At 45.1% G+C, this 26,524-nt stretch overlaps 1 protein-coding gene and 1 long non-coding RNA gene across 4 annotated transcripts in view; one reads left to right on the top strand and one right to left on the bottom strand.

Annotated features, from left to right (window-relative positions):
• Positions 1–767: 767 nt before the first annotated feature.
• On the top strand, positions 768–14,581 carry IL20RB (interleukin 20 receptor subunit beta). The gene is made up of 7 exons (XM_026859128.1): positions 768–909; positions 6,202–6,339; positions 7,058–7,248; positions 10,059–10,183; positions 13,245–13,395; positions 13,717–13,859; positions 14,456–14,581. The coding sequence occupies exons 1-7, from the start codon at positions 824–826 to the stop codon at positions 14,579–14,581; spliced, it is 960 nt and encodes a 319-aa protein (XP_026714929.1). The 5' UTR covers positions 768–823.
• A 2,712-nt stretch (positions 14,582–17,293) lies between these two features.
• Positions 17,294–26,524, bottom strand: part of LOC113485728 — a 22,727-nt gene continuing 13,496 nt past the window's right edge. Inside the window, exons 3-5 of one of the 3 annotated variants that reach the window (XR_003399480.1) lie at positions 23,531–23,685; positions 23,023–23,182; positions 17,294–19,229 (exon numbers count right to left, since the gene is read on the bottom strand). This is a non-coding gene — a long non-coding RNA (uncharacterized LOC113485728). Of the gene's footprint in view, positions 19,230–23,010; positions 23,686–26,524 lie in introns of all 3 variants that reach the window. The other 2 variants (XR_003399479.1, XR_003399478.1) reach the window with 2 other exon arrangements.

Genomic DNA, 26,524 nt, shown 5'->3' with positions numbered 1-26,524 from the left:
CTTTATCCGTACAGTCAGAATTTAATTTAATTTTTGCAGAACATAAGAAGCTTCCGCCAAACTTTTTCTTTCCCTTGGCCTTTGAAGAAACCAGCCTTACAAGCACAAAGGTAGCTGCTGCTGCAGCCTTGGAGCCAGCAAGCGGTTTGAGTTTCTAAGCAGGTCTCAGGGCTGCACCCAGCTGAAGACCTGCCTCTGCTCAAGAGCTGAGATGGAGAGTGATGGACCTTGGAAGATGGAAGAACCTCGGAAGACGTGTGCCTGCACCAAGTCAGATCTGAGAACAGACAGTCCTCCTCAGTACGCGCCCAACACAGCTGCCCTAAAAATAGTATTTGAAGATAAATAGGAGCACACAGGTCCCTTGTGCCAGCCCAGAGGCACCTTTGTGCGAGGTCTGTGCTTACAGGCACGCCTTAATAATCCTGGGGACCTGCCTGGTGCTTGGAAGCATCAGGATTTACCTAGTTTGGGGGCTGAGCATTTACAGCTATATAAGCTACATGGAAATATCCAATGAATCCTGTTTCCTCCATATAATGTGTTTAATACATATAATTGCGAACTAAGTGAGAGAGTTATGCCATCTAGTTGGGCAGCTGCACAGACCTGTGAAGAAATGCTGGCATCAGATCACCCCGGCACTCCCTGTAACTACACCCTTACAAACAATGTAGGTACAACTCTGGCATTGGCACGGATGGGTAGAGGAGAGGTGGTTGCAGTATTCTCCTGGAGTCTCCACTTCGCTGGCATCATGGCTGGCCCAGAACGGGCTCCCTGTCTAGGAAGAGAAATTTCTGAGCTGCACAACAGGGTATGAATGTGGGAAAAGGCGACAAGCGTGAGCGAAATGTCACTAAAGCTCATCTGCTTCTTCCTCTGCGCTCTGATTGCACCAAATCTCACAGGTAAATGGCTAAAATATCTTCAGTTGTCAGGTGCTGTAAGAAACAAAAAAGTCTTTCGTCCTTTTGTTAAACATGCCTCTACAAAGCTGAAGCCAAATAGTATGAGGTCAGGTGAGCTGGAATTTTAATGGTTCATCTAAAATTAAGACTAGCATAAGCAAAAGAAAAAAATCCATAAATTCTATGTTCTGCAAGTCAATTCTGAAATCTAAAGGGGAGTTTCAGTTTGAAGGAAGTTGATAATAGTGTACTTGTCTCAGGTCTTTTGGTGTTCTGTGAGGAACTGAATTTTCAAGTCCTCTTTCCAATGCTGATCTCTGAGAACAGGGGATGCCCTGTCTGTGGAGAGAAGAGGGGTATAAGATGTTAATTAATAGCTCTTCTCTGAGGGTCGTTACCCTGGAAGGAGGTTCTGCAATTTGTAAACTGCTTCTCCAAGTAAATTCTAGGCTCCAAACACATCTCCTAGAAGGAGTCTGGCCTCAGATCTCCTGACTCCTCAGTGTTTCTGTGATGGTCAGTCCTCTGGAAAGCAAATGTGGCTTGCCAGTGTGCTCAGATTGTGCTGAGTTCTGTCCTTCTAAATGTGCCATCTTAACTCTTGAATTCAAGTTGTCTCTTGCTCCATTCTGTTCTCTGCCTCAGGAAAAAAAAAAAAAATTCCTTACCAACAAAACACTTTGGATCATTATTTATAGATCTTGGTTACGAGGTATGGAAACCACTGACTCAGTGTCAAGTTGCGTATGCAAAGTTTATTCTGTAGAATAGGGAAGATCATGACAAATGTGTTTTAAAAGATGGCAAAGCTGGACACCTATAAAGAAATTTGGGTTTCTTTTTACTGTATTTGTGTTTAAGGCCTGGCTAGTTGTGTGATGTTTCAGCACAGGAACCACGTTGCCTGTGTGGTTTGTGACTGCCAGCCTTGCTCAGCTGCATACTCGTCCGATTTTGTCTTCTACACTGTGACAGACAGTAGGAGAGAAAGGTGGGATGACCCACACTGTGTCCCCCATTCTCTGGCCTTGACCTGAAATATGAAAATTTGTGTCCTAGTCTCCTTTTTGAGCAAAGAACATTTTTTGGATTGAATGTTTATGTCTAAATGTGCCCCTCGGGTTGCACAGGGCAGACAGCAGGTTAGAAGACAGCGTGTTCCTGTCTAGCCTGGGAGTCCAGGCTTCGTGTCAGAGTGCTAGGGAGAAAAACAGGCCAGGGGTGTGTACTCGAGTCTTGCCTTTTGCAGTCAGTTTGTGCAGTCAGCAGATGAGGAGGGGATGTTCGCAGAGCCTCCAGGCTAGAGTTACAGCCAAAGAGATTGTTTAGCATAATTTATTATTCTTGTCTAAAATGCTGTGTTTCTACGAGTTAAGGACATACGGCTTCCATTTTCACCATTTAGCTGACACAGAAACTCCTTTAGATTTTTGGGGTGTTACAGACATTTATCTATTTTCTTGTCCCCGGTATTTAGAGTTCAGAATCCCCTTGACAGGTTCCTCTTCACTGAAATTTCCTCAAATGCAGAGAGGCAGACCATGCTCGAAGATACAAGAAGCTGGTGACATTGTTGTCCTCCAGAGTAGAAAAAGCAGCTCAGTTGGTAAAATGCTTGGGATTTAAAAGACAATGCGTATTAGCGCAGCAGGAAGGAATAATTTCTCAGCCATGTACCCAAAATTTGAACAAGCCTGCCAGAAAAAGCATTATGCAACACTGATTCTGGAGTCACTGTTTCTTCCTGTGTTTGTTGAGCCCCTGAAAAGAGAGGTTATTATTAATAATTTTATTAATATTTTTGCAGTGTTCGCTTATATTTAACAATAAGTAGTGGTGGTAGTAGTGAGGAAGTAGTAGTGACAAAATACTACTGTGTTCGCTATTCACAGACAAAGGAGAGTATCAGAATCTATCCCAGAGCAATGGAATTTTATCAGGGTTTAAGTCATTTTAAACTGAAAAGACAGACAAATGTACCTAATGTGATAATGAATTTATTTTTTTTTTTAAGTTGTAGGTTCTTTAAGTTTAACACAAAGAGGAGAAAATCATAAAATGAGAAGTCGCACCATCCTAAATGGAAATCCATTCTTTGTGTAATAAATGAAATGGAATATACTGCTGATAGGGTAGGAGGCAAAAATGCTCTTTACAGGGAAAATCTGGCAGTGTCTTTTCTTTGGCATGACTGGAGATGTTAGGGCAAGAGTCAGTACCTCGGTACCCTGGCTTGAAAGACTGTAGTTTGGCTTTTCCTGCGAGGCTATTCACATATTGCTCGTGAATCCAAAATGGAATGGAAGTGGTACACAGCCCCGGGCTAACAGCCCTCCGGGTCCTGCCTGCTCTCTCTGTCCAGTTGTCTCCTGCACTTTGTATGATTGTTGTTTCTTTTCCCTTCAAAATGCACACACCAGAGTTAATGGAGTATTTCAGTACTGAAACAACATACTTCACTGTGTATACTCAGTGCTTTCCCTGTTTATACAACCTAGAATTGGTCCCAGTGTCAAGCATGTCCCAACGTTAAACATTTGCTTGCAATTGTTTTGTGAGCTGTTGCAACAAATGGGTTGGAGAAACCATGAATATCATTTGTTTGGATATGACACAGGATACGTTATGTCTAGATCAACATTTGGAAGAGCATGAACTTCTCTTCCAAACTACAGCTTTCAGCATGGCTCTGGGTCCCAGGCAGAAAGCAGGGAAGTGCATCGTTGCTTTTACTGCTCAGGGACCCCGTTTAATTTGTATACTGGGTGAAAAGATCTCAAGTTTTAGCTTTACGCTTTTTGGATTCGGTCCTGACGGCTGTCCACTCCGCCCTAGGGCACGGTTCTGCAGTTACTAAGTACGTACAATCGAGTGAGACATACTAAAGCTGAATGATGTTTCACTTGTAGTGTATTTGTTATTTGTTTAACCTTACAAGCACAAAATCTTATCATTTTTACTTGTAACAGCTGCACACACACACATATATGTATATTTATGCCCACACAGAGATCTCGTTCTATATTCTTTGATTATGAAAGGTCCTGAAACTCTTTCTCTAGGGATGCAGTTCCCTTTACCTGAAGGCAAATGTGCAAACTAGTGCACCATTCATGTGAACTCTGTGTTCATACCACTGTACCGCACCACCACCGTCTTACCTGCAGTGCTGGAGAGGTTGTTTTCTGACACTGAAGTGTGAACCCTCCATGGCACTGAATGAATACCTGCTCTGTGCTGTGGCTTTGCCACAGAAGGTGTGTGGCCCAGTGAGAATCTGTAAATATCTCTAGATAACACACATGAGTATGAGGATTTTACCTTTTTTTCTTGGAGCAGAGTTCTTATGAGTAGTAGAATTTATGCCCATCCTGAATCTGTTAGTACCAAACAGAAACTTAAATCAGTGAACTTTTATTATAGGGACACATACACTGTCATTACGCCCAGAGTTTTTCCTTAAAGAAAGGAAGAAAGAAAGTTCAGCTGAAGGGAGGTGACAGGTCTCACTGTACCAACAGAAGAGTCACTGGTTTTCCCAGCAAACCAGGAGAACAACGCACTAAGCTAAGCATAGCAGGAAAAGCTAAGCATAGCAGGTTGGTCTCAAAACACATAGAAAATCATCTTTAGGCCATTGAAAGGTAGATAGTCCAGTTCAGAACTGTCTTTTAAATTTGGATTCTAGACAGTTTAATAGCATGGGGTTCAGTATGGCTGAATAAAAAAAAAATATATATATATATATTAAAAAAGTCCTAAAATCAAGTACTCAAAGAAATTAGGAAACACTCCGGTGCAGTTCACCTCTGTTCAGACCTGGAACATCATTGTGTGCATGAGTCATGTGGAAAAACTAGTGTCTGATCATGTAACTGAAGTCTGTTACGTAATTCATACCCCTGGGTATGCCAGCTCCCAGAATTAACATGGAACCAAGAGTACAAGGAAGGTAGTAGCAAACAATCTAAATGTTGAAAAGCCTGCAGAATACAAGAAACCAAATCGGTGATTAAGATACAGAATGAAGGTCAATGAAAACTGTTTTCTTTTTAAGTGCCTTGACACTGTTGTGGACCCCCAACAGGCCAGAAGCGATGGAACTGCTGATAGGACAGACAGTGCTATCTAGATTTGCTATCTAAATGGCAAGGAAGAAAGCTCCTCATCCCAGAGGGATCTGACTTTTAGTTTAAAGAATGGCTGAGCATTGTATCAACAGATCCATGTAACTAATGCCAGGGAATCAAAAAAGAGTCGGCACCCCAATGCTTTAAAAGATTAATCATCATGAAAACATTGCTCATGGACTTCTCAACCTGGTTTTGTTCTTGGGTAGAACAACTGACATTAACTGGTTAACTTTGTAATGTGACTAATGGAAGATAGGCTTGGTTCAGTGAAATAGATGTAATTTAAAAATAATTAGGAAATAATCTTTAGGTAACACACATATATTGTGATAGAACCTTGGTTCTGGGAGGGTGTTGAAATGGCCACTGCTACACTGAGTTGGTTCCATCCATTCCATTCCTTGGGAACCATTCCCTGCTGAGCAGGGAGAACATAATTACCTTGGGACTGGAAAGCAGCAGAACAGAGAGAGCTAAATCTGTTCCCGTAGTGTAGTACGGGATGTGCTCGTGGGGAATCCTGGTCCAAACTGCCAGGGATTTTACATTAAAATGCCACAGGATAAAATTAACTACACTGTAGGTACCATCTCGCACTTAGGCTTTGACAACCTCAGAGTAATGTAATAATTTCATTTATAGTCCATTGAATAAGTTTATTCTGTCAAGAGGTGCCTCAGTGACAGCCTACAAGCACTGACATTATTAGACTCCTGCAACAGGAGAAAACCTGAGCCAGAACTAGGATCTTCTGTAGTGTCCAGTCCAGTCAAGCCTGGAAAGAAATAGCACATGACATCCACTGGAGCAGCCTAGAGTGCAACAGAGCATCTGTTACCTGACTTCATTAAACTGAATTGGATGGCTTTAGAAAAGCTTGACCTTTTCTCGCCGTTTTACCGATACGGTGAAAAGCTCTGAGTCGGTGAGAAAGCACACTTTGCCTTTCTGTAAACAGTGCCAGCCTGACTGCTCTGTCGTTTGCTCTTTGGTTGCCATTTCTTCTCTGCAAAATACTTTCAAACACTCAAGTGACAGTAGTGAAATGAAGAGTGTGCGTTTCTGATTCAAAACACAGTTTTGCACCATTCTCCTAAGATTTTTTTTCTAGTATATCGATGTACCTTTTTTCTCTCTTTCTTGTTTTTTCTTTTGCTGGGAATTTTAGGTGAAGATGCTTTGTTACCAGCACCTCAGAATATCTCTATTCTTTCTACCAACATGAAACACTTCTTAACTTGGAGTCCTGTGATCATCCAGGGAGAAACTGTGAGATACTCCGTCGAGTTTCAGGGGTAACTTGTGATTCTTTTTCTTCTTTGCTCTTTGAACATTGTTTACTTAGACAAAATCCTGCACAGTTTGGATGTCTTGAACACTTCACTGATGTAAGAGAAGATTGAAACTCCAGCACTGTGGATCACAAGTGGGCGGAAACAAAATAAATCCTTTTGGTCCAATTTTGAGAGTGTTTACAGGTTAATAGATACCTCAGTAATCCAAGGTGTGTGTTAAACCCGCACATGAAAACTGTCTCTGCCCAGAGAATTCCAAAGTTAGGAAGATTAGCAACAGGTTTTTTTAGAAGAGGAAAGAGAAAACATTTGTGGTGTATTCGGTGTTAATCTTTTAAACATTTAACACACATTACAGGAGGTTTCTGATACATCTTGAGCTATGACTTGTATCACAGCGTGGCTCTGGAATTCTGATTTACCAGGGATGATTAAGTCAAGTGAGTGGGCAGAGTTTGATGCATCAACACTGCGTTGGCTATCCCCACCTCCTACCATATCATGCTGCCTTTGGCTCATGAACAAACTGACTCTGGGAGATTTTCTCTAGATAAGATCTGGAACACACCCATACAGGTTTCATACATTCCTGGTATTCCAGCCCCAGGTATCCCAGTACTGGTTTTACCTGGAAAGAACTAGCAAGCAGCCTCAGCTCACATCACAGATGTATCTCCTCTCGCACTGTTGCCTGTCTGCTCTCTTTTCCTCTCCTCAGGGAGTATGAACGCGAATACGCCAATGAGAGCTGGATTCCCACCTGTGAGTGTTCGCTCATCACAGCCACGGTGTGTAACATCACAGAGGATATCTCAGCCACCGTGGCCTATAACCTGCGTGTAAGGGCAAATGTTGGTGCTAGAAGATCAGAGTGGGGCACCCTGAAAGGCTTCTTCAATCGCATCACAAGTGAGTCCGGCTATTTGGCCGAAGCTACATTGGTTGTGTTGGTTTCTCGGAGCTCGGTGCTGAGGGATTGCCCACGTGCATGTCTGTGTACTGTGCACGTCGCAGAAAACCCATCAACATGCAGAGCACATCCTACTTCTCAGCCCCTCTCATGCAGGGTTGAGATGTTTCAGTCTTAGATAGCCATGCTGTGTTCTTGGACATGAGTTCCTCCTGAGGCAGGGCCAAATTTACCAGGGATTGAATTTCAAGGGCTTCAACGATAAGTGAGAAGACTCCAGGCATTTCTTTTGGCAAGCTGGCCACTCTTGCCACTGATTTCAAAGAGTTCTGCTCAATCAGGTTTGGTGTCAATGCTCCATCTAATCCATGTCACCTAGAGACTTCTGAGGGTCCAGAACCTGATCCTATGGAAGCACTTACTCTAGAAAACAGCCATGTCACCCCCGATGCGCCTCATGCTGTCCTGGAAATCCTGCTCCCTGCCAGACATGATTTCTTCCTCGCATGTTGTCAGTAACCTCTGAAAAGGAGAGAAGAATGGAAACCGTAGCATTGCTGCAGTCTTAGCAATGCAGGGTATTTTCTCCATATGCTTCCAACTCCTGCAAAGTTAGCAGCCCAGCTCAACCCAAGGATCATGCTGCAGCCTAAAATAACATACTATTTCCAGTGTTTCTCTACAGTCACTATCTGTTTTCTGTCATGTAGTCAGCAGATTTCAGCAATAAAAACTCTGGTAGGGAACCTCTGTTGAGGTCACTATTAGAGTGAAACCTGTCTGGGATGCGCAGCAGTCATCAGTTTTAGCCAGGGAAGAAATTGCCTGTCCAAGATCAGAGTTGACCCAATCTCAGACCTCCTTCAGTCACTGGAAGTTACCCACTACTTCATGAGTGAGCAGCCCTCACTCATACAGAGCACTTCGTCAGAGCAGCACCATCAGAAGTGCCACCTAAGCTGGTGAGCGTGTTTTCTGGTGTAAAGTGTTCTCTAGATAGAGCTTTAGATGGAGAATCCTTCCCTTTTCCTGCAGCTATGGTGGCACTGGGAGCTGAGCCACAGACCACACTGTCAGGCAGAGACAGGGGAAGGATATTCCTTAGCTTGACCCTCTTCATGAAGAAAAGCAACAACTTTCTCATGGCACAGTGAAGTGTCTGAGAGCTTGGTCCTGTGTCTTAGAGACCTCAGTACAATCCTCTGGCCACGCTTGGGAAGTTCAGAGGATACAGCTTGCAATGGACTGCAGTGTGAATTTGCATACATGGACAAATGTTTAAAGGAGAAAAAAAAAAAGTCACTGTAAGTTCTTGTCCTTATGAATTTTTACTGCTCGCTTTCCCTTGTCTCTGCTTTCGCACCTCTTAGGAAACGTGGCATTGAGGCCGAGAGGAACTAAGGAATTCAGAGCACAGCCCACTGGTTCTGTGTGTGGTTCACAGACAGTCAGGGCACCAGCACAGCCCACAGTACTTCTACACTAAAGAGCTCCGGTGTCAAAGCCTTAGGCGTCGATACACACAAAGTATGACAATGTATGGAAAACCCTTTTAAAAAGTCTTCCTAAAACCAACAATTTACTCAAGTCAGTCTTACTCTTCATTTATCAAAATTCAAATAGTCACTTGTGTGCCAGTGCAGAGATAAATATAAACGCTCCTGTTTGGTTAGCAGTTGCATCTTGCAGGGTCCATTTGTTAATATGTTAGCCCAATAGTTATTTTTAACCTCCAATGATGCTATCACTTTTAAAATATTATTATTTTGAGACGTTGTGTTAAGCAGGTTCTCAGTTTTTAATTTAAAAGTATAAATTGGTTTTCCAGGCCTCCCATTTGTGGCACACTCGTGATGAACATACTTGGATTTTATGTTTTTGTATTGCTCAGTATTAATGGCAATTCACTGGATGTAAGAGCGTGTTCTATTAAGAACATCTCTTCTGTATGTGGTTATACATTGCTCTCCTTCCTATCTTGAAAACAAGGAGGTTGAAACCAGCTTCAGCTACAACAGAGTGGTAAAGAATGGCACCGATAAGTAGTGCAGATGCAATCTCTGTACTGCCTCGATTCCCAGTTTGCAAATGTACAGTGTGTAGTTTCATCCATGCATGATTGATTCTGATTGTTTCGCTAATACTCCTCACAGCAGAATCCCGGACTGAACCAAGCTTTGAATATCAAAGTAAGCATGAAGCAAATCACCTACAGATTTACTTGCCTACTTTTACAAAAAATTACATCACAGCAGGACATCAGCCCAAGTCTATCCATGTAGATACTAAAAGAAAATCAGGATTCATGTGAACTGCCAGAGCTATCCTGAGGCTCTTATTGCTTTTGCCTTCACCCTTGAATAACTGCCAACATTCCCATGAAGCAGCACTGGTTTCCCAGCTCTTCTTCTGTGTGTTAGTGCTAAGCTAATGCCCAGGAGCAGAAGAACTGGCCTGATCTGGTGTCTCAACTTCAGATTGCCCAGCTGGTTCTTCTGCTGTTGATCACACAGGACCCTCAGGCCAGACACTTCCTCCACCAGAGAAAATTCAAACCGAGTTCTGTGCAACTCAGCTATTGCCAAACTCCCATTTGCAGTGCCACTCATGGTCCTCCTCCTGCTCAAAGCCTGCTACTGTGTCTAGAGCAGAGAGAAGTTTGTGCCCCACTGAAGCAACCAGCTGTTGTTCCAGATTAATGTTACTGTGCTCATGATGGCAGCTTCTCTTCCTCTCCCAGCTGGGAAAAGGAGGAGAGCTTTCCAGGGTTGCCTCTGGTGTGATAATGGTGCTCTCTCTGTGTTGGCAGCTTCCCTGACCCCACCTCTGATGAAGGTCATAGCAGATGGGTATCATTTACTAGTGGAGCTGGAAGACATGGGACCTGCCTTTCAGTTCTTTGTTCTCTATTGGAAGAAGGGCCAGGAGAGTAGGGTGAGTTTAACCCTCGGGTTTGGGGCAATAACAGAGAGCCCACATGCTTGGACTGAAAGCATACAGATATTGCCCAGAGCCTGTCTGCCAAGCCAAGCTCCTGCCGCGGGGCTGGAGGACCTGCCTGGAGTCAGGGTGTGCCGTATTTCTCTGCACAATCCAGTGGGTTGCTCTTACCCCCATGGAGAAGCTTGTCTGTTCTCCCCACTTTTCCTTCTCTGGGAAGAGGAATCCTCCCAGGGACCTCAACTATTGAAAGAAACCAGAAGTCAGGAACTGAAGGTCTTCATGCTGACTTTCTTCTCTGAACATCACTCAGTATTCTCAGACCATGGTTAAGGTGTCACATTGAGGTGCTGATAAAGTTTTCTCAAGATTTTTTGGTAAACCAGCTTGCCTGTGGCAGTGAGCTGTAACTCGCTTAGCTGAGGGCATTGCTTATACCTGGGTAAGACTGAAGCAGTGACAATTTTTGTTCCACTCTGGTCCCTCTGTTTTCACTAGAGTGATTTTTTATTTTTTTTTTTTTCTCCTGGGAACTTGGTGCTTTCCTGTAAAGTCAGACCATGGGACCACCAAACCTAGTATCTTCTCTCTGCCAGTGGGCAATGGAGATGACCAAGGAAGATAGTGAGGAGAGACCCTGTATGTAATGATATTGTTTTCTGAGAAATCAGAGACACAGCTCCAGGAAATTCCTGAGCCAGAAATGGTATTTTTAATAGCCCTTGATGAATTTTTGTTCCATCGATTTGTCTGTTCTGGTTTTCAAACTATGTAAACTTTTAGCCTGTACAAATTCCTGTAGTCAGGAGTTCTACAGCTTAACCGTTGTGCAGTGGAAGCCCTTCCAGCTATTTTTGCCTTTACTAAGGTGGGCTGGGAGTAAATCTGCACAGTTCAAGGTGCACTGTGGGTTAGCACCATAAAACCAAGTCTTCACACTCTTCTCTCTTCCCAGCAATTGTTAACATGGGTGACTACCACAGAGGTCACTCCATGAAATCTGAACCCCAAGTTCCTGTTTATGATGGGGGATGCTTGACTGAAGGTCCAGTCACTGACTGTCAAAACGAAGGGGAAAAATTCTCATGAGCATCTGTGAGAGGCAACGGGATGTGACAGCATCATTTCACATTTATCCATGTTGAATTTCATTTATCATTTTATTACAAGATCCTCCTGCAGTTCTTCACAGTTGGCTGCCATCTTCATTGTGCTGAAGTGTTTTTTTAGTAGCATTAGCATGTATCAGTTTTCATTTTCCTTCCTGATCATCTATGGTAATACAGTGGTGAGCACAGATCTGCATGGGCCTCCACCACGACTCCCTTCCACTCTCAGCAGGGATTAGCACTTTTAGCCATACATAAGCCTTTTATCAGGAGGCAGCAGGAGCAGGGCTGCTCGCTACGAGCAGGCGAGCCAGGAGCCAAGGGTGATCCCAGTGCAAGCAGTGCCCTCCCCAGTGAAGCACAGCCCCACAGGATCTGACCACAGTGGGTGGAACCAGATACTGGTTACGGGGTCCATCAGCAGCCCCAGACAAGGCAAGTGATGGAGCAGGCCCAGGGTCCGTCCAGGACCCCAGCCGGGAGCAGAAGGAGGCAGGACCAGAGGCAGGGCTGGGGGACGAGGCGGCGGTGGACTTGGGGCCAGCCAGGAAACAAGCCACATACAGCGCAGGTGGAAGGGCCAGCCAGGAGGCAGGCACACCTCTGGCATAGCTCAGACTGGGACTGAAGGTCCTGGGCTGAGCTTAAACGGGTGTCCTGGGCCATGGTCAGGAGGGTGAAGATGGGGGGGCCAGGCAGGGCTGATCAGGGCCGTCGCAGCCTGGTTAGTGCACTCAGAGCTCTGACGCCTTTGGCTGTTAGCTTGATAGTTCTTGAGTATCTTTTGGAAATCCAAGTAAATGAGATCAACCATGTCCATGAGCTTTCTGACACCTTAGAAAGAATCATAGGTTTGTATCTGGCTGCCTTTTATGGATGAAATGTTAACTTTTCTTCAGTATATGATATTATTCACCTAAACATTAATTCCAAACTTCATAATGGTTTCTACCAACTGGACAAGCATCAGGTTTGCTGGTCAGTACATGTCCAGTTCTCTGGGACTCTTAATTTTTTTTTTTTAAATAATCGTCACATTTGACACATCTGGTTTGAGGGCTTTGCAAAAGATTACACACCCCAGGTAGTCACTGACCTGATTTTGTCCTTGAAATCTTTTCAAACTAATGGCCCCCAAGATCACGTTTCTGTGGAGAAGGATATTTTGATGGAGAGAAGGGCTTGCCCTGCCAGGAGAGCCCTCCTGGCTTCTTGGAGGTGTCTGCACGTGTGTGATGCTGGAAGCTGGGCAGGCCTTCTGTGTGCCCAGGTTTTGCATCTGCAACACAGCAAGAATTGGGAGCAATTAGCTAATTGTTACCTGTCCTCTCATGACTGGGGAGACTGGGAATAGCAGCTTTTAATGAAGTCCTGTATATTGCAAGAAAAGAATATACTGGTGTTCATATGCTGTTTAAAAGTTGCTGAAGTGTGTTACAGTTGCACACACCCAATTCACTTGCTCCTCACCAGCCCAGTCCATCACCTCTCTGTGCTCTAGAGTCACGGCACAGCTCTCACACCCCTGTCGCAGCATGATTCTGGCATTCCTGTCATACCATGATAGCACAGGCATGATTTTGGTACCCCAGCAAAAACTCAGACCAGTCAAGACCTTAGTCATCAAGCCCTCACACCAGGGGAGTAGGTCATGATCCGGTATTGTGGCCCAACATCATCATTATGCTTCTTTGCCTCCCAGTTCCTTTTTTACATCCCTTCCTACCCTTCCAGATGTGTGTGGTCTCATCCTGCACTCCACTGTGCTTCCTTGTTTGCTGCTTTTCTCCCCCTGTCCTCTTATTCACACAGTCCTCTCTGATACCTCCTGCTGCTCCTTCCTTTTCTCCCAGGACAGTCTGGGCTAGCATCATCTTAGGACTCCTGTTCTCAGTTAGGTCCTTGCCCTGGGTTCTGATGCTCTCTCTCTCCTGGACCTGTGGCAGATGCAGCAGAAGGTGGTGAAAGAGGTCAGCTCCGTGGTTCACCTGGACACCATGGAGGCAGGACCTGATTATTGTGTAAAAGCTCAGACATACATCGAGGCGATCAACAGAAGCAGCAGCTTCAGCCAGACACAGTGTGTGAGGGCACAAGGTAAGAGCCAGCCTTCCTTCTTATTCCCCTGGTGTAGTCATGCCCAAGAAGGATAGTCCAGCAGCTCTTCCTTTGGTTTCCATCCAGTATCTTCCATTGTATTTGCAAATGTGCTGCCCATTTGTTCCTTGGGGGAGGTAAAATAAAGAACTCAGGCATACAGCCCCTACACTGGCGCTGGTAGCCTTTCCTGAAATGTGCTGACAAAGAGTCTCACCAGGGTGGGTGGGAAGAGCAGCCACAGAGGGTGCAGGCTGAGTGCATGGAGTGGTTTGTCCTCACAGTGTCTCTGAGAAGTTTTGCTGCTTCGGTTATTTCTAGGCGGCACATCCATGTGGCTGGTTACTGCCCTCATCTCTGCTGGCGTTGCTGTGGCTGCTTTGACCCTGCCTTTCCTTACCTGGAAAACAAGTAAAATCTTTCAGTATTCCTGCTGCCCCATTGCTGTCCTGCCAGACACACTGGTAACTTTTTTTACTGTGCTTTATGGTTTTTTAGGGTGCTGGGTGTTCACAGGAGCATGGGGCAAGCTGAAAAAGCAGACACGTGAATAGAATTCCTTGCTCATTCCAGTGTGCTGAGCTGAGCTGCGGGGGTCAGCACCCGCCATGAGTTGTCTGCACGGCTGTCACTGCCTTCGGCTTGGAGCCCTGAACAGATAATGCTCCTGATGGTTGTGGGGAAGCAGCTTGGGAGGCATGGACTGACCCTGCCCGGCCAGCTGCTCCCTGAACAAAACAGCTGTGTCACTGGCAACAGTGCTCCATGTCCCCTGGTACCAGCCCTGAGCTTCTCAACTCCTTGGTGAGGAGAAGGCAGCCGTCAAAAGCAGGCCCTTTCCTCGCTCACTCTGGAGGAGGATGTTTATGTCAGTAGCTTAAATGTGCTGTCCGGTTCAAGTGAGAATGCAGGCAGCAGCTTTTGTGGCTGTGGGTTCCTGAGCACTGGGTCTCTGGGCGCTTGTGGCAGGAAGGATGAGATGAACGGTTTGTGGGGAACAGTAGAAGACAGACTAGCTCATCACCCTGAGGGTGTTTGAGTGAGTGCATTTGTTTTACAGAAAGTTTCAGAGCCCCCCACTCAGCTGATACTGCGTGGCAGTGAAGACGCTGAGCAATGTGATCTGATGGTGCGTGTGATACCCTCAGAAGAAGTTCTCCGACTGTGGTTTCAAGAAACACTTTAGAGCACCCCAGAAAAACAAACAAACAAACAAACAAAACCAAAAACACCCAGCCTGTGGAAAGAGATGTCCTCAGCAGAGCTGGCAGACTGTGCCCCAGCCACTTTCCCCAGAGTGCCAACATGTGAACGTTGTTCTCCTTGTGTGCGCCTGCTGCTGCAGACCAAAGGTGGTTGGTTGTATGATGGGCAGGTGGCCTGCCTTCGTCCTCACTGCAGCACCTTCAGCTGTCTGCATAAAAAGCAAGTAAAGGTCACAGGTGACAACTGCCAGTTTCTCTCCTTTCTCTTCATATCATGGCCATGACCGGAGATGAATTAACTCATGTGCCCTTCGCCTGTCAGCCACATCGGTGGTCCCAAGGCAGAGCCCACCCTTCAGCCACTGGGATTTCACCACAACAATAATTATAGAGCCTAGTCCCTTAGTTCCAAACCGTTTCAGCCTCGCTATTTTTGCCTCAGTACTTTTAAGAGAAATTGAGGAGCCAGTAAGAGCTTCTTAGGTGGCTAAAACATCTGGAATGATGTTTTATGCATCAGGGCTGCAGGTACTGACTTGAGGTTACACTCATTGAAAAGGATGTTGGCAGTGACTGGATACAACATAATAATATGCTGCGTGTGACAGATAACAATGTGCAGTGCCAACAAAACATAAAGGCAGAGCCCGGAGGGGTGCCTGGGTTTCACCAGTGCTTAGGGGGGAGTGATGGGAGCAAACAGCCTGACTTCAAAGGTGACTGGCGGGAGCTTTGAGATCCCTTCGGGGAGCAGAGCTTTGCCAGACCAGCAGCATCGCTAATACTTGTGTAAGGCCAGGGTCACGTCGGCAAGGGTGTCAGAAATGCAGGAGCTGGATCTGCGTGAAGGAAAAGTCGGACCTTTAGGAAAGAGATAATTCGGGAGGAAATATTTTAATGAGAGGGGATTGGAGTGGAGAAAGGTAAGGAAAGGACAGAGAAAGGTAGGCTCAAACAAGTGGGAAAGGGGACAAGAAGGTGCGCAAAGCCGATGATGCCCGCGCTGGGCGTCCCCGCGGTCCCGCAGCACCCCGGGACACTGCCTGTGTCACCAAGGGCAGCCGCTCCCGGGGCCAGGTCGTTCCTGCAATCTGGCAACAGGCCATCAGGTGGCAACAAAGCACCGTGAAAAAAGGCCAAGTGACTCAGGACTATTGGTGCCTCTGAGCCCTGGCCAGCCCCTGGCTCGCACCTCAGCCCCGGGTGGCAGCCCAGGAGCTTGTTCTGTTCCCGTCTCGCTAGTCCCGGTCTGGGCAATACCGGGGTACGGGGCTTTGGTGCTAAGCGTAAGCCTGGCTCTGCTGAGTCTGAGCAGTGAAGGCTCAGGGTTGATTTTCATGGCTGTTGATAGATAATTCAGAAATGCCCAGCCGCAAACACCCGTAGGCTGGGGGGCTCGGCCAAGGAGGAGATCTGGGAGCAGAGATGAGAAGGGCATGTGCATGGGCTGACATGGCAAGTGCCAAGGGACCCAGAAGGTCTCGGGCATAGCTCCCCGTTTACAGCAGCCTTGGTGGTGAAGCTGCTTGAGAGAGCTCCTACGCCTTGCGTTTATCCTTATCCATCAGCCCTTGGTTTGGATGAGTTCAGTGTCTTGGTTTCTAGTGTGCCCCACCAGGGTGTCCCCCTACAGGACTTGTCCCTTCCATGGCTATTAGCATTTTCTCCTGGCTCTTCCCCCCCTGGCATCGTTGCATTATGGCAGTACCAGCAATTGTTTAGGGATACAGAGGAAAGCAGGGGGAAAAGAAGCTTCTTAATTTGAACGTGAAGGGCTTTAAAAATTATTATTTTCCAGTTGCATATTAAGCATATGTTTCTTTCCCGCTTGCAGTAACAGATTTTATGCCCTTCCTCATTGCCAATAAAGCAGTTAAACAGTTGTACACAACTGCTCGGGCGATGTTAAATGAAAGAAACACCTGAAGGAAATTCTTTCAGCAGGGAGATGGAAGGGAGCAGTGTCAGTGCCACTGCCATCTTAGTAAGGCCATATTCAATTTGCATCAGGGTCCTCCAGTTTGTATCTGTGGCGACTTGAAGCCAGAGTTGATGGAAAGTCTCTGGAAAGCTTCTCAGTTCGCACTACGTGCTGCATTTTGTTAAGCCTGGAAACCACAAAAGAGAACAAGAGCAATTCCTGTGCCATCCCTGCCCACAGCAGCACAGTGGCACTGGCGTAGGCAGCTGCCATCAGTCACTCGTTAGTTCATTTCTCTGCAGTGCAAGAGTTAATTGTGCCTTAGCAGTCATGGCAACGGCTGCCTTCGAGGACTGATTTTGCTCCCACAACCATGATACTACATTTCAAAGAAGGACCAGACAAGTAACCAGAGTGAAGAGCAATGTGTACTGACGAACTTTTCTCTCTTTCTTTCTCTTGATGTGGTGGCAAGTGGCTCCATTTCTTTGAAAATGTACTTCTTTTTTTACTTTCCTCAAAAAACGTTGCACAAACCTGCATCACCTTTTTAGCGAATTTTGTTTCTGTGCTGCGTGTAACCTGCGGGACGTGGTTCCAAAAAACCAACTTTTTCCTGAAGAAGTTGTAAAAACAGAACAGAAGAAATGCCGAGAAGACCGGCTTTCAAAGAAAAAAAATGATTCAGTCTATTAAAGGCTTACCAGCATCAAGACTGTTGATTACATGAACATTTAAAATGAGTTACATGATATTACTGGGTTGACAAGAAAGCAAGGAATTCAATTATCGGTTCCGTGACACTAACTGGCTGGAATATAACCTAATTTTTCCTGTGAAGTATATTTGCTTTGAACTGTATTACTGTTAGAAATGTTGAAGGTCTGATATTAATACACAGTCCAGCATTTCACTGTCCAATCAAACAGATCTTTAATTTGATAAATTACCATTTAAAATCTTTTTTGCATTATTACAGTATATTTTGTCGCTTTAAAAGGTACCTTTTTTCTTACAGTATCAAAAAATAACCAGAACCACTAGTTTGACTACAAACTGATTCCATTTTTTCTGAAGGTGGTACTGTGTCCTACAAATGAAGTGCTACAAAGATAATAAACACCTAAACCATTGCGGATAAAGATGTTTATTGTTTAAAGAGTTTATGTACAGACGGTGCTGTTGCTGTTAAAGTACAAAACTGCAGAAACAGGAAATTATTCAGTTCAGGTCTCTTGTGGTCTTCTCAATAAACAGAGCTATAAAAAAATTTCAGAAATTACTAAATCAAGGTATAAAAGGAATTAAAAGATGGCAAGGTTAAGTGAAATTGCCCAAATAAATACTACATATGGAGCCCTAATTTTGTTTCATTCAGTGTATGGGCTATAATTTAGCTATTACTGCAGAAATTGCTACTTCTGAGGAGTTTAATGTTCATGATTTGCTTTGGGATCAAGCTCAGGCCATCGCTGACAGCCAAGGACACGCTCTGGCAGCGCAGGCCGGCGGGCAGCGATCTTCCCCCAAAGACATCCTGCTCAGCCCTACAGCCCGCGGTCCCAGCACCAGGTTTGAAGGAGCTTCCACTTGCTTTACAGCTCTTCAGCACTGGAGTAAAATAGAAAAAAGAGGAAACTGCCAGCCCGAGCCTTCCTGGTGCAGCCGTGTTTAATGGGGTGAAGGGGGTAACCTTGCCCGCAGCAGGGTCTGCTGTGCCACCCTGGGTCTGTCATTCCCCACCATGGACCCAGGTGGACAGTGCTGGCTCGGCGAGGTGAGGTGGCCCCTGGTTGCCATCTCCCCCCAGCTCACACTTCCCCCGGTGCCCACACAGGGAGGTCTGGGGGCAATGGCCGGGGTCAGGCCAGTCACTGGGCAGCTCCGCAGGGCTGAGGCCGCTGGGCCAGAACTGGGGCATCAAACATGGCAAGGCACAGACAGAGCTACAGCCTGGCCCTGGCAAGGACCAAGGGCCGGGCCTTGAGCTCCAAGGCAGCTCCCGACAGAGCGAGGTCCTGGTAAGGATTCCCAGCAGCACAGTCTGATCCCGGTGACACGGGTGCACCATGTCGGAGCCGGTCGTGGACACAGACCTCCAGCCACTGACCCCAGGGGGGTTATCAACCCCCTCCACAAGCAAGCTGAAGGACCCGTGTCTTCATTGTCCCTCGGGACATTAACAGCATTTTTTATTTTTACATTATCCTTTAATTTTTTATGAGACATCCAAATCAAGAGCATGAGGCCTATTTAAAGACATCGCGCAGAGCCTTAACGTAAATTCATTCCACCTGTCAACAGAGACTCTAGGAAGAGCAGAGAAGTGTTGGCATGGTGAAATAGCAAGGTGAGAGATGATAGTAAAAGCAATAAGGCACCCTTCAAAAACTTTAAGTCATATCCAAATGAGAAAAAAAGGAGGGATCACAGTTTCTATCTGCTTAAATGTAAACACAAGATAAATGAGGACAAAAAGAATTTGAGATACAATTCCCTATAAACATCTCAACTAATTATAGATCCTAGAAATGGGATGCTTGCCAGGGAGCCTGCAGGGCCAGTAGATGATCACATTATCAAAGGAGCTCTCAGAGAAGTTAGAGCAACGGGAGAAAAAAAAAAAACACAAAAAAACCCACTAAATTTGTAACAACTTTTCTGACTGTGAAGGAGTTGGTGAAGGTTCTCATGCTGAATCCTGATGCCTGAAAGCACAGGATTGCCCTTCCTTAGCAAGATGGAATGTTTGTTCATTAGGAACAAAATGGGGTTGTTGCGTGTGGGTGGGAGAGGGGAATACTAGCTGTGGTGCATAGCTCCTCATGTGATCCCATGATAATCCAGGCTGGAAGAGACCTCAGGAGGTCTCTAGTCCAGGCTCCTGCTCAGAGCAGGGCCAGCTCTCATTCAGACCAGGCTGCTCAGGGCTTTAGCCAGTATGAGCTTGGAAATCTCAAAAAAATGTAAACTACACAACCTCTCTCAGCAACCTGTTCACCTCCTTGGCTGTCCTTGTAGTGAAAAAATATCTCAAGTCTGAACAGAAACACTCTTCCATTATACTGGGCATAACACCGAACTTGTCAAGGCCACCAGTTGTTTTGATCCAGGTTTGGTTATCTTGGAGTGGGGGGGTGGGGGATATTAAAAGAACTCCAGACAGACCTTCCAACACAAATATTCCACAATTCACATTTGGCAGAACCGTTTTAACTGAGTGCTCTACATCTCTCCCAAGCTATGCAGTCCGGTTCGTGTTGTGGGGGTTATAGTACCAGACTTGTGTCACACCTGAAGGAACTGAGGACCACCATGGTGGAGAAGAGGGTGACCTCTTCAAAGACACACGTCACCTTAGAGGCCAAGTGGAGAGGCGAGGTGCTCCCTACCGAGAGCTTGCAGCAAACTGAGAATAGAAAGGATTTTTCCCCATCCAAAACTCAATCAAGGAAGGGGTTGGAAAGAGTAAATATTCATGATCGGCTGCCAGCCTGGAAATGCAGCCCCAGGCTCCTGAGCTGCGCGGGCAGTCCTTATGCTACTGCTGAACTTCTTCCCTCCTGCAACTTCATTCCCATTTAAGTTCCTGGAAGATTTATTGCATTTTTCCTTTGAACAGTTGCTCTTTTATTTTGCCCCTCTGCTGAGACCAGAGAGTTCCCATAGTCCTGTGAAAGTGGTCTTTGATACAAACCAGCTGCAGCTCTATACTTTTTAACATATTGTGGTCTTCAAACCAACCTCCCACTGTATAATCCCTATCTGTTCACTGCTGTGCTTTCATTCAGTTAAGTAGTGTCCTGCTCATCCTCCAGGTTGCTCATATATCTCATCCCTCCTGCTGCTCTCCAGACAGGCTGATGGCTAACATTTTCCCTCTCTTTGCCAAGTTCTGGCCTTGACTCCCACTTCTGCCATCTGGTACAACTTCATCGTTAATTCTGACATTGTTCCCATCACTCCGCTGAGCTTGGTGCTACCTCAGATGTCCTGCAGTTTAGAGGATGTCTCTCGCCGTGACGCTGTGTGTCATTATGGGATAGTCCTACCCAGGCCTTCTCAGCTTCTCATATTGTTCATACAGTTTGGCATTTTCTTAGTCACTTCTGCATAATCATTGATTTTTCTTCCAATGCACTGTGAAATATTGTCCCCTGCTAGGCACAAGCTTTCTGTGCACCAGCCTGTCATCTGCCTGTTGACCTTTTCTCTTCCACTTGGAACAGTTATGCAATTACCTAGCTTTGCCATGAAGAGATATATTTTCCTCCCTGTTTTGCTTCTACTATCGATCTCTTGATTTTTACTTCTGTTGCTTTGTCTTCTACTGTCTTCCCAGGGGAAAAGACTTCTGCCCAAATTGAGATTTGGTACCGAAATGTTTTAAATCCGCTCGCTGTATGTATAAATTTGCTCTGTTCTGTAGCTTTTGTCTCAGTGTAGACTGAATGCAGCGTTTTGTAAAATTGTTTCAGCTCCGGGAGCCAGCCTGACTATCCTGCCTTCCTGGGGTTGCCAGACTTTGCTCTCACCTTCAGGATCACTACCCTGCATCCATTTGTCTCCGAGCCAGCAACACCACTTGAGATCATGAGCACGGCCTAGGGGCTCTTGATCCATTGCCTTGGAATATGCCTTCAGTGACAGAATGTACGCTCTATCTCCGCAAGTCATTCTGGCCCCATCAAAAACTCATCCCTGTACATAAGTAGCCTCTCCTGCTCTGCTCTGGTAAAGTCTGTTTTCCCAAATGGATTTTGTACAGGGTATGATTTCTGCAGAGAATATACAGAAACATGAACCCCAGGGTACAGGCTCAAACAAATCTGCCCAACCACCCCTTTTTGAAGTAAAATCTCATTGCCGAATCATATTCTACCACTTACAATGCCTGGGCATATGGATGAATCCTTATTATGGGAATAAAAGACATGGATATACAAAGAAGCAGCATTATTCTTCAGATAAATGACACGGGTGACTCTTTGCCAGGCTAAACTTGAAAACTACAGTCATGTAAACATTCCAGCTTCTGTCCCTAGAAATATATTGATAATAAAAGGGGGGAAAAAAAGTCTTTAAAAAAAAAAAAAAAAGAAGGGCAATGTGATATCTGAGAAGAGTTAAAATGCTATTTCAGAGATTGAGTCTATTCTGAAGAAGAAATCAAATTTTCATTAAATCCATCTTCGATTTGGTTGATTTGCCACCAGGGCTAGGATGCAACGTTTCTGAGATCTGTCTTGTTTAAAAAGATTTTGATCAACTGTCAGTGATCAACCAGCGTCAGTGTAACCCTAGCAATGTTTCAAAAAATGGAAGTGATATAAATGAATTCATCTGTAGTTAGCAGATTAGGCACCTCCAAAGGCACAGTGGGCTATGACAATATATAACTTTGTACGAATGTGGAAATCAGATGCCTGGGTTATAAAAGAACATGTTTGTGTAATGAGCCTTTTGACGTTTCTCAGCATTGCTATGTCTGTTGTGGCTTTGGGGCTACTATTTAGCCAGGCCAAGGAGCCTACCAATTTTGAAAGGTTTACAAGCTGTCATTAAGGCTTTGTTATGCAAGAATGGTTCTTTAACTGTAGCCATAAAGAAGGTGAGTTCTGCTTTTAGAGTTCTTCTTAAGCGGACCTGTAACTTCTTAGGATAGCTTAGATGTATCTGAGCAAAGTTAGTCTTAAAAAAACTACTAAATATTAATTAAACTTTTATCTTAATCCAATCCAACAGTATGCATCTTGACTGCGAGGAAATAATTCTGGTGTCTCCAAGGCAGAAGAATTTCTAATTCAGGGTCAAATGCAGGATACCATTACATTTTATTCACTCCCAGAACAGGTGGACACATGTAAATGGCCTGTTGGGAATGGGCATGGGAATATTTTACTTGCTGAGCCTTGACTTTTTGGACTGCCTTTTCAGGCAACTTATCAAGTCAACTTTCCTAGACACGATTTACAACATGACTCAGACCTGTCACTTCCTTTCATCTCCCTTCCTCTCCACCAGCTGCTGGAAGTATTAAATGCAGATACCAGATAAGTACAAATTTGTTAGCATCCCAGCCCCATTACAAAAATATGGAACAGCCAGTTTTTATACAGAGAGAAGTGCTGGATGATTAATCTAACTCTCTTTGGGACGGACTGCAGATCAGAGTGGGATGAAGGCGGCAAGGAATGTCTTCTCTACTGACCAGTGACATTGGGCCGGGGAAATGGTTATGGGGAAAACATACAGGAGAATCAACAGTTTGTTTTCCTGCATTCCTTTCTGTCAAGACTGCTAAAGGTCTTTGCTACAATACTGTCAGAAACCATTTTTTGCCTGGTCAGTTTAGGAACAGGAAGAATTTCCTGAGCAATCATCTTGTGCTTGACTCAATGCCCACAAGCAAAGTGCATGAAAGACGTGTTTCAAGTCAAAAGTTAAACTGAAGACCAAGATTTCATGTGGTATTAATATTCAGCCCACCTTCAAATATACCCTAGTGAGACTGTCCATTTGCTGAAGGCTTAATTTCTGTTAAAAAATCAGTGATCTCTTCTCAGCAGCATCTCTTAGATGAACAGGTTTGTCCAGCTCAGCCAGTGGGCTCAGAGTGCTAAGCATCGCTGCTGAACACAGACTACTTTGGGTTAGAGTTCTGAGAAAAAAAGAAAAAAATTAGGTAAAACCAGCAAAAGGTAGCCTGCATATGGAATGGATAGAAGACAAACTGCGTAGCTGACTAACAGACACGGTAGTGTTCTGAGGGAAGTATGTAGAGCATTTCCATCCTAACCCTCTTCCCCAAATATAAAAGTAAATCCTGTTATGTGACTGAGGTAAGGCAAAATTTGACATTTTGATGGACAGAGTGGGGACAGGGGAAGTATATTGAGGACACACCAACAATTCATATCTGCCACGATAAGAGAAGAAGAAAGAGATGGGCTATGCCGATCTCTATGTCAAAGGAGGAAAATTCTGACTAGAAAAAGAGATTTCCAACCATTTGCAAGACAAATGAATTGAACAGGCGGATTCCTTGGTGCTGAGGAAAAAGCAAAGATGAGCTACGAGGAGGGGTCCAACCCAAGGTGGCAGTCAGGCCAGTGACAGATGACAAAGGCAATACGAATACATGAGGAGCCCAGGAGGACAGACCTGTGAGAAACGAGAATTTAAAGAAAAATATAGAGTTTTTTAATTGTTGACTTAAAATGAGCATATAATCCCATAATGCCAGCGTCAACTGCTGGTATCAGATAAGCAGCCAGACAGCTCACCGTGCCCCCCATCACCATCAGGGGACCCGAAAGTTCCCTCTCCCTCTCATTTTGCTTCTGTTTCCCACTAGTGAAAAGCAGAGCCTGATTGAAAGGGTTCCTCTGCAAACGGAATCGGTATTTTAAATCCTCTGGGTCAAATTCTTTTTGTACTCAAGTAAATACTGAGTAACAACAATTTACACTAATCTTATAAGAAATAGTAAAGGAAAAGGGGTTTAGCTATAACTCATGAAGGTAGTTTTTCCTCACATCAGAGAAAAGCTATTGCTGAAAAAAAAAAAAAGGATTTTAAGGGTTCTTGTAGCCAGAATATGAAAACTACTTCTCTGTGGCATTCAAACCCTTCTGCTTTACTATTAAAGGTAATACCACATAAATACAGCTTAATCCAGGCATCTGAACTTCCTTTTGCAATGTATGTATGATCTTTCCATTTTTATACTCAGCAAATCTGATGAACAGAGATTATATAAAGAGAAATAGTTGGAGCATTACAGCATGAGTTCTTTTCAAGTAATCCAAGCATATACAGCCAGAGGAGTCTAATAATTAGAAAAAAAAAAAACTGTCAGGAATAAAAATTCTCTGTCTTTGAGCATATTTTACTTTATGCTGAATATTTTAAAACGCTTAAGGTTCTAAAAGCTCTGTATTACAAAAGAAACCAAATTTCTCCTTTACTTTGCCTTTTTTTATGTACTGACACTGTCTCTGTTCTCAACAGCCCTGACAGCCCGAAAAACAAGAATAAAGAAAATAAGGACGAACAGAAATAGAAATATCTGTTAGGATTAGGAGTAAAAACAAGATCTAAAAAATTATTTAGAAAAAAATTATCACAGATAACCAAACTCTTGGATGCTCAGCCCTGAGGGAGATAGGCATGGGGAGAAACTGTGTGCAGAAGTTGGTGCTGGGACCAGAAAACACAAGCCACAGGGTAGTAGATAGAGAAGATTTGTGAGAAAAGACTTGTAAAGACCTGTATTCACACTTGGAAAAGTGTGATGATTCAGCTACTGACAGCGACTTGAAAGATAATCCTGAAGAAGAGTGCTATCTTTCTTGTGAAGGAATTCTGTCAAAGTTTAAAGTGCACTGTTTATTCCTCTAAGCAGGTGGTGAAGCCTGAGAAACACAGGAATATACAAACGCATTACTAGGCAGAACGTCCTGCAACATAAAAATAATTGAAGTAATAATCCTGCAGTCCTCTAAACAGCTATCATCTGTATTTCTTGTGTGCAATTAAAACCAAGGAAATAATGCTGATTATTTGGCTGCAAAATGTAATACTGAAAGGACTGGAACAGGGAGAGGTGCAGTGCAATTCCAACAGGCCAAGGAAGACTTTGGCTCTTCTAGTGCAGGCCACTGGAAAAATCTGGCACGAAGAGGTCGGAGCCATCACGTGCAGGTAGGAGTGGACAAAATGAAGGGCAGGCACTTGGGTAGGGAAGTGTCTGCAGTACAAAGCTATTTCACTAACCTTGCAAAGTTGCCGTTGCAATTGTTCTCACAGAGCAGAATTTTCTACTAACTTTCGAGCTTATTTATAACACAAAATGGCTAAGGCCAGCTGTATAAATCATGAAAAATCTCACAAACGGTTGGCACCAGGCATGCAGGACAGGCACAACCAGAGGCGTAATAGAGAGTCCCATGGTTACCTGTGAGGGAGGCAGGAACAGGTCCCTGAAGTCTCGTATGGTGGTTTGCTAAGGAGAATCTTCACCTGGTCCTTCATGGCTTTCTTCAGGGAGCTGGAGAAACTACCACCACATTCCATGTCTGCAGAGGATGAGCTTTGTGTGTTGAGTCAGTGTGCCGGCTTAACAGAGTACAGAGAGTGCTGTCCCATCTACTGCTATGAGCCTGTGTCTGCATGGCTATTGCCAGGGCTTGCTGGAAACCCTGAGAGGCCACGAGCATCGCCATGGCCCTTGCAGGGGCTCCAGACAAGGCTGGAAGGAAACGTCCCCCAGTCCAAGGCCCAGGAGGCGCATGCAACTTCTTCACCACAGAAAATGGCACTAGTTTACTAAGGACACAGAGCTGCTGTGTGACAGATGTGGCCAACCCCGGTGCCTGGATACAAAGTCCTCCAGATTGCACCACCACCACCACCACGAGGTGCCCCGGTCCCCTCACAGCACGAGGTATTCACCAGGCAGCTCCGAGCAACGTGGAAAGAGGCCATGAACTCTACGAGTTGGCCAACCAACAGGAGAGGACAGCGCACTTCTCCTTGGACATGGGATATTATGCAGGGCTCCCTGCTCTCGCGGCGTTGCCATCCGAGGAGTAAAGGCCAGGGTTTTTTCTTTAATTAGTTCTCTCTGTCTGCACAAACCTGGACCTGCGAAACGTCCTACAGACCCGCTTCAAACGGCATCTGCACGGGCTGTGTCTGGAAATGAAAGTCCGAGGAAGGGGCTCTGCTTGGCCTTGTGCAAGACACCGGGTTTGCTCATTAGGCACCTGCGAATCCAAATTTCCTCTGGGGCTCTGCTGGGTGCCAGGGCAGCCCCTCGAGACAGAGGACGACACCGGCCCGCTGACAGCAGAATCAAACCCTTGATTTGCTCCTCACTAGCCCAGAGCAGAAAAGCTCAAGTACCTCTTGATCCCTCCTCCTCCTCCTCCTGGACAAACCTCTACCCTCTGGTGCATTAAAAAAAAAAAAAAAAAAAAAAAAACTAAAGCCAGCCGAG

This window comes from Athene cunicularia (genome assembly GCF_003259725.1).
Source record: "Athene cunicularia isolate RWA chromosome 14 unlocalized genomic scaffold, athCun1 chr14_part1, whole genome shotgun sequence".
NCBI lineage: Eukaryota > Metazoa > Chordata > Aves > Strigiformes > Strigidae > Athene > Athene cunicularia.
Note: the sequence above shows the minus strand (reverse complement) of the source record. Positions and strands in the feature narration are given on the sequence as shown.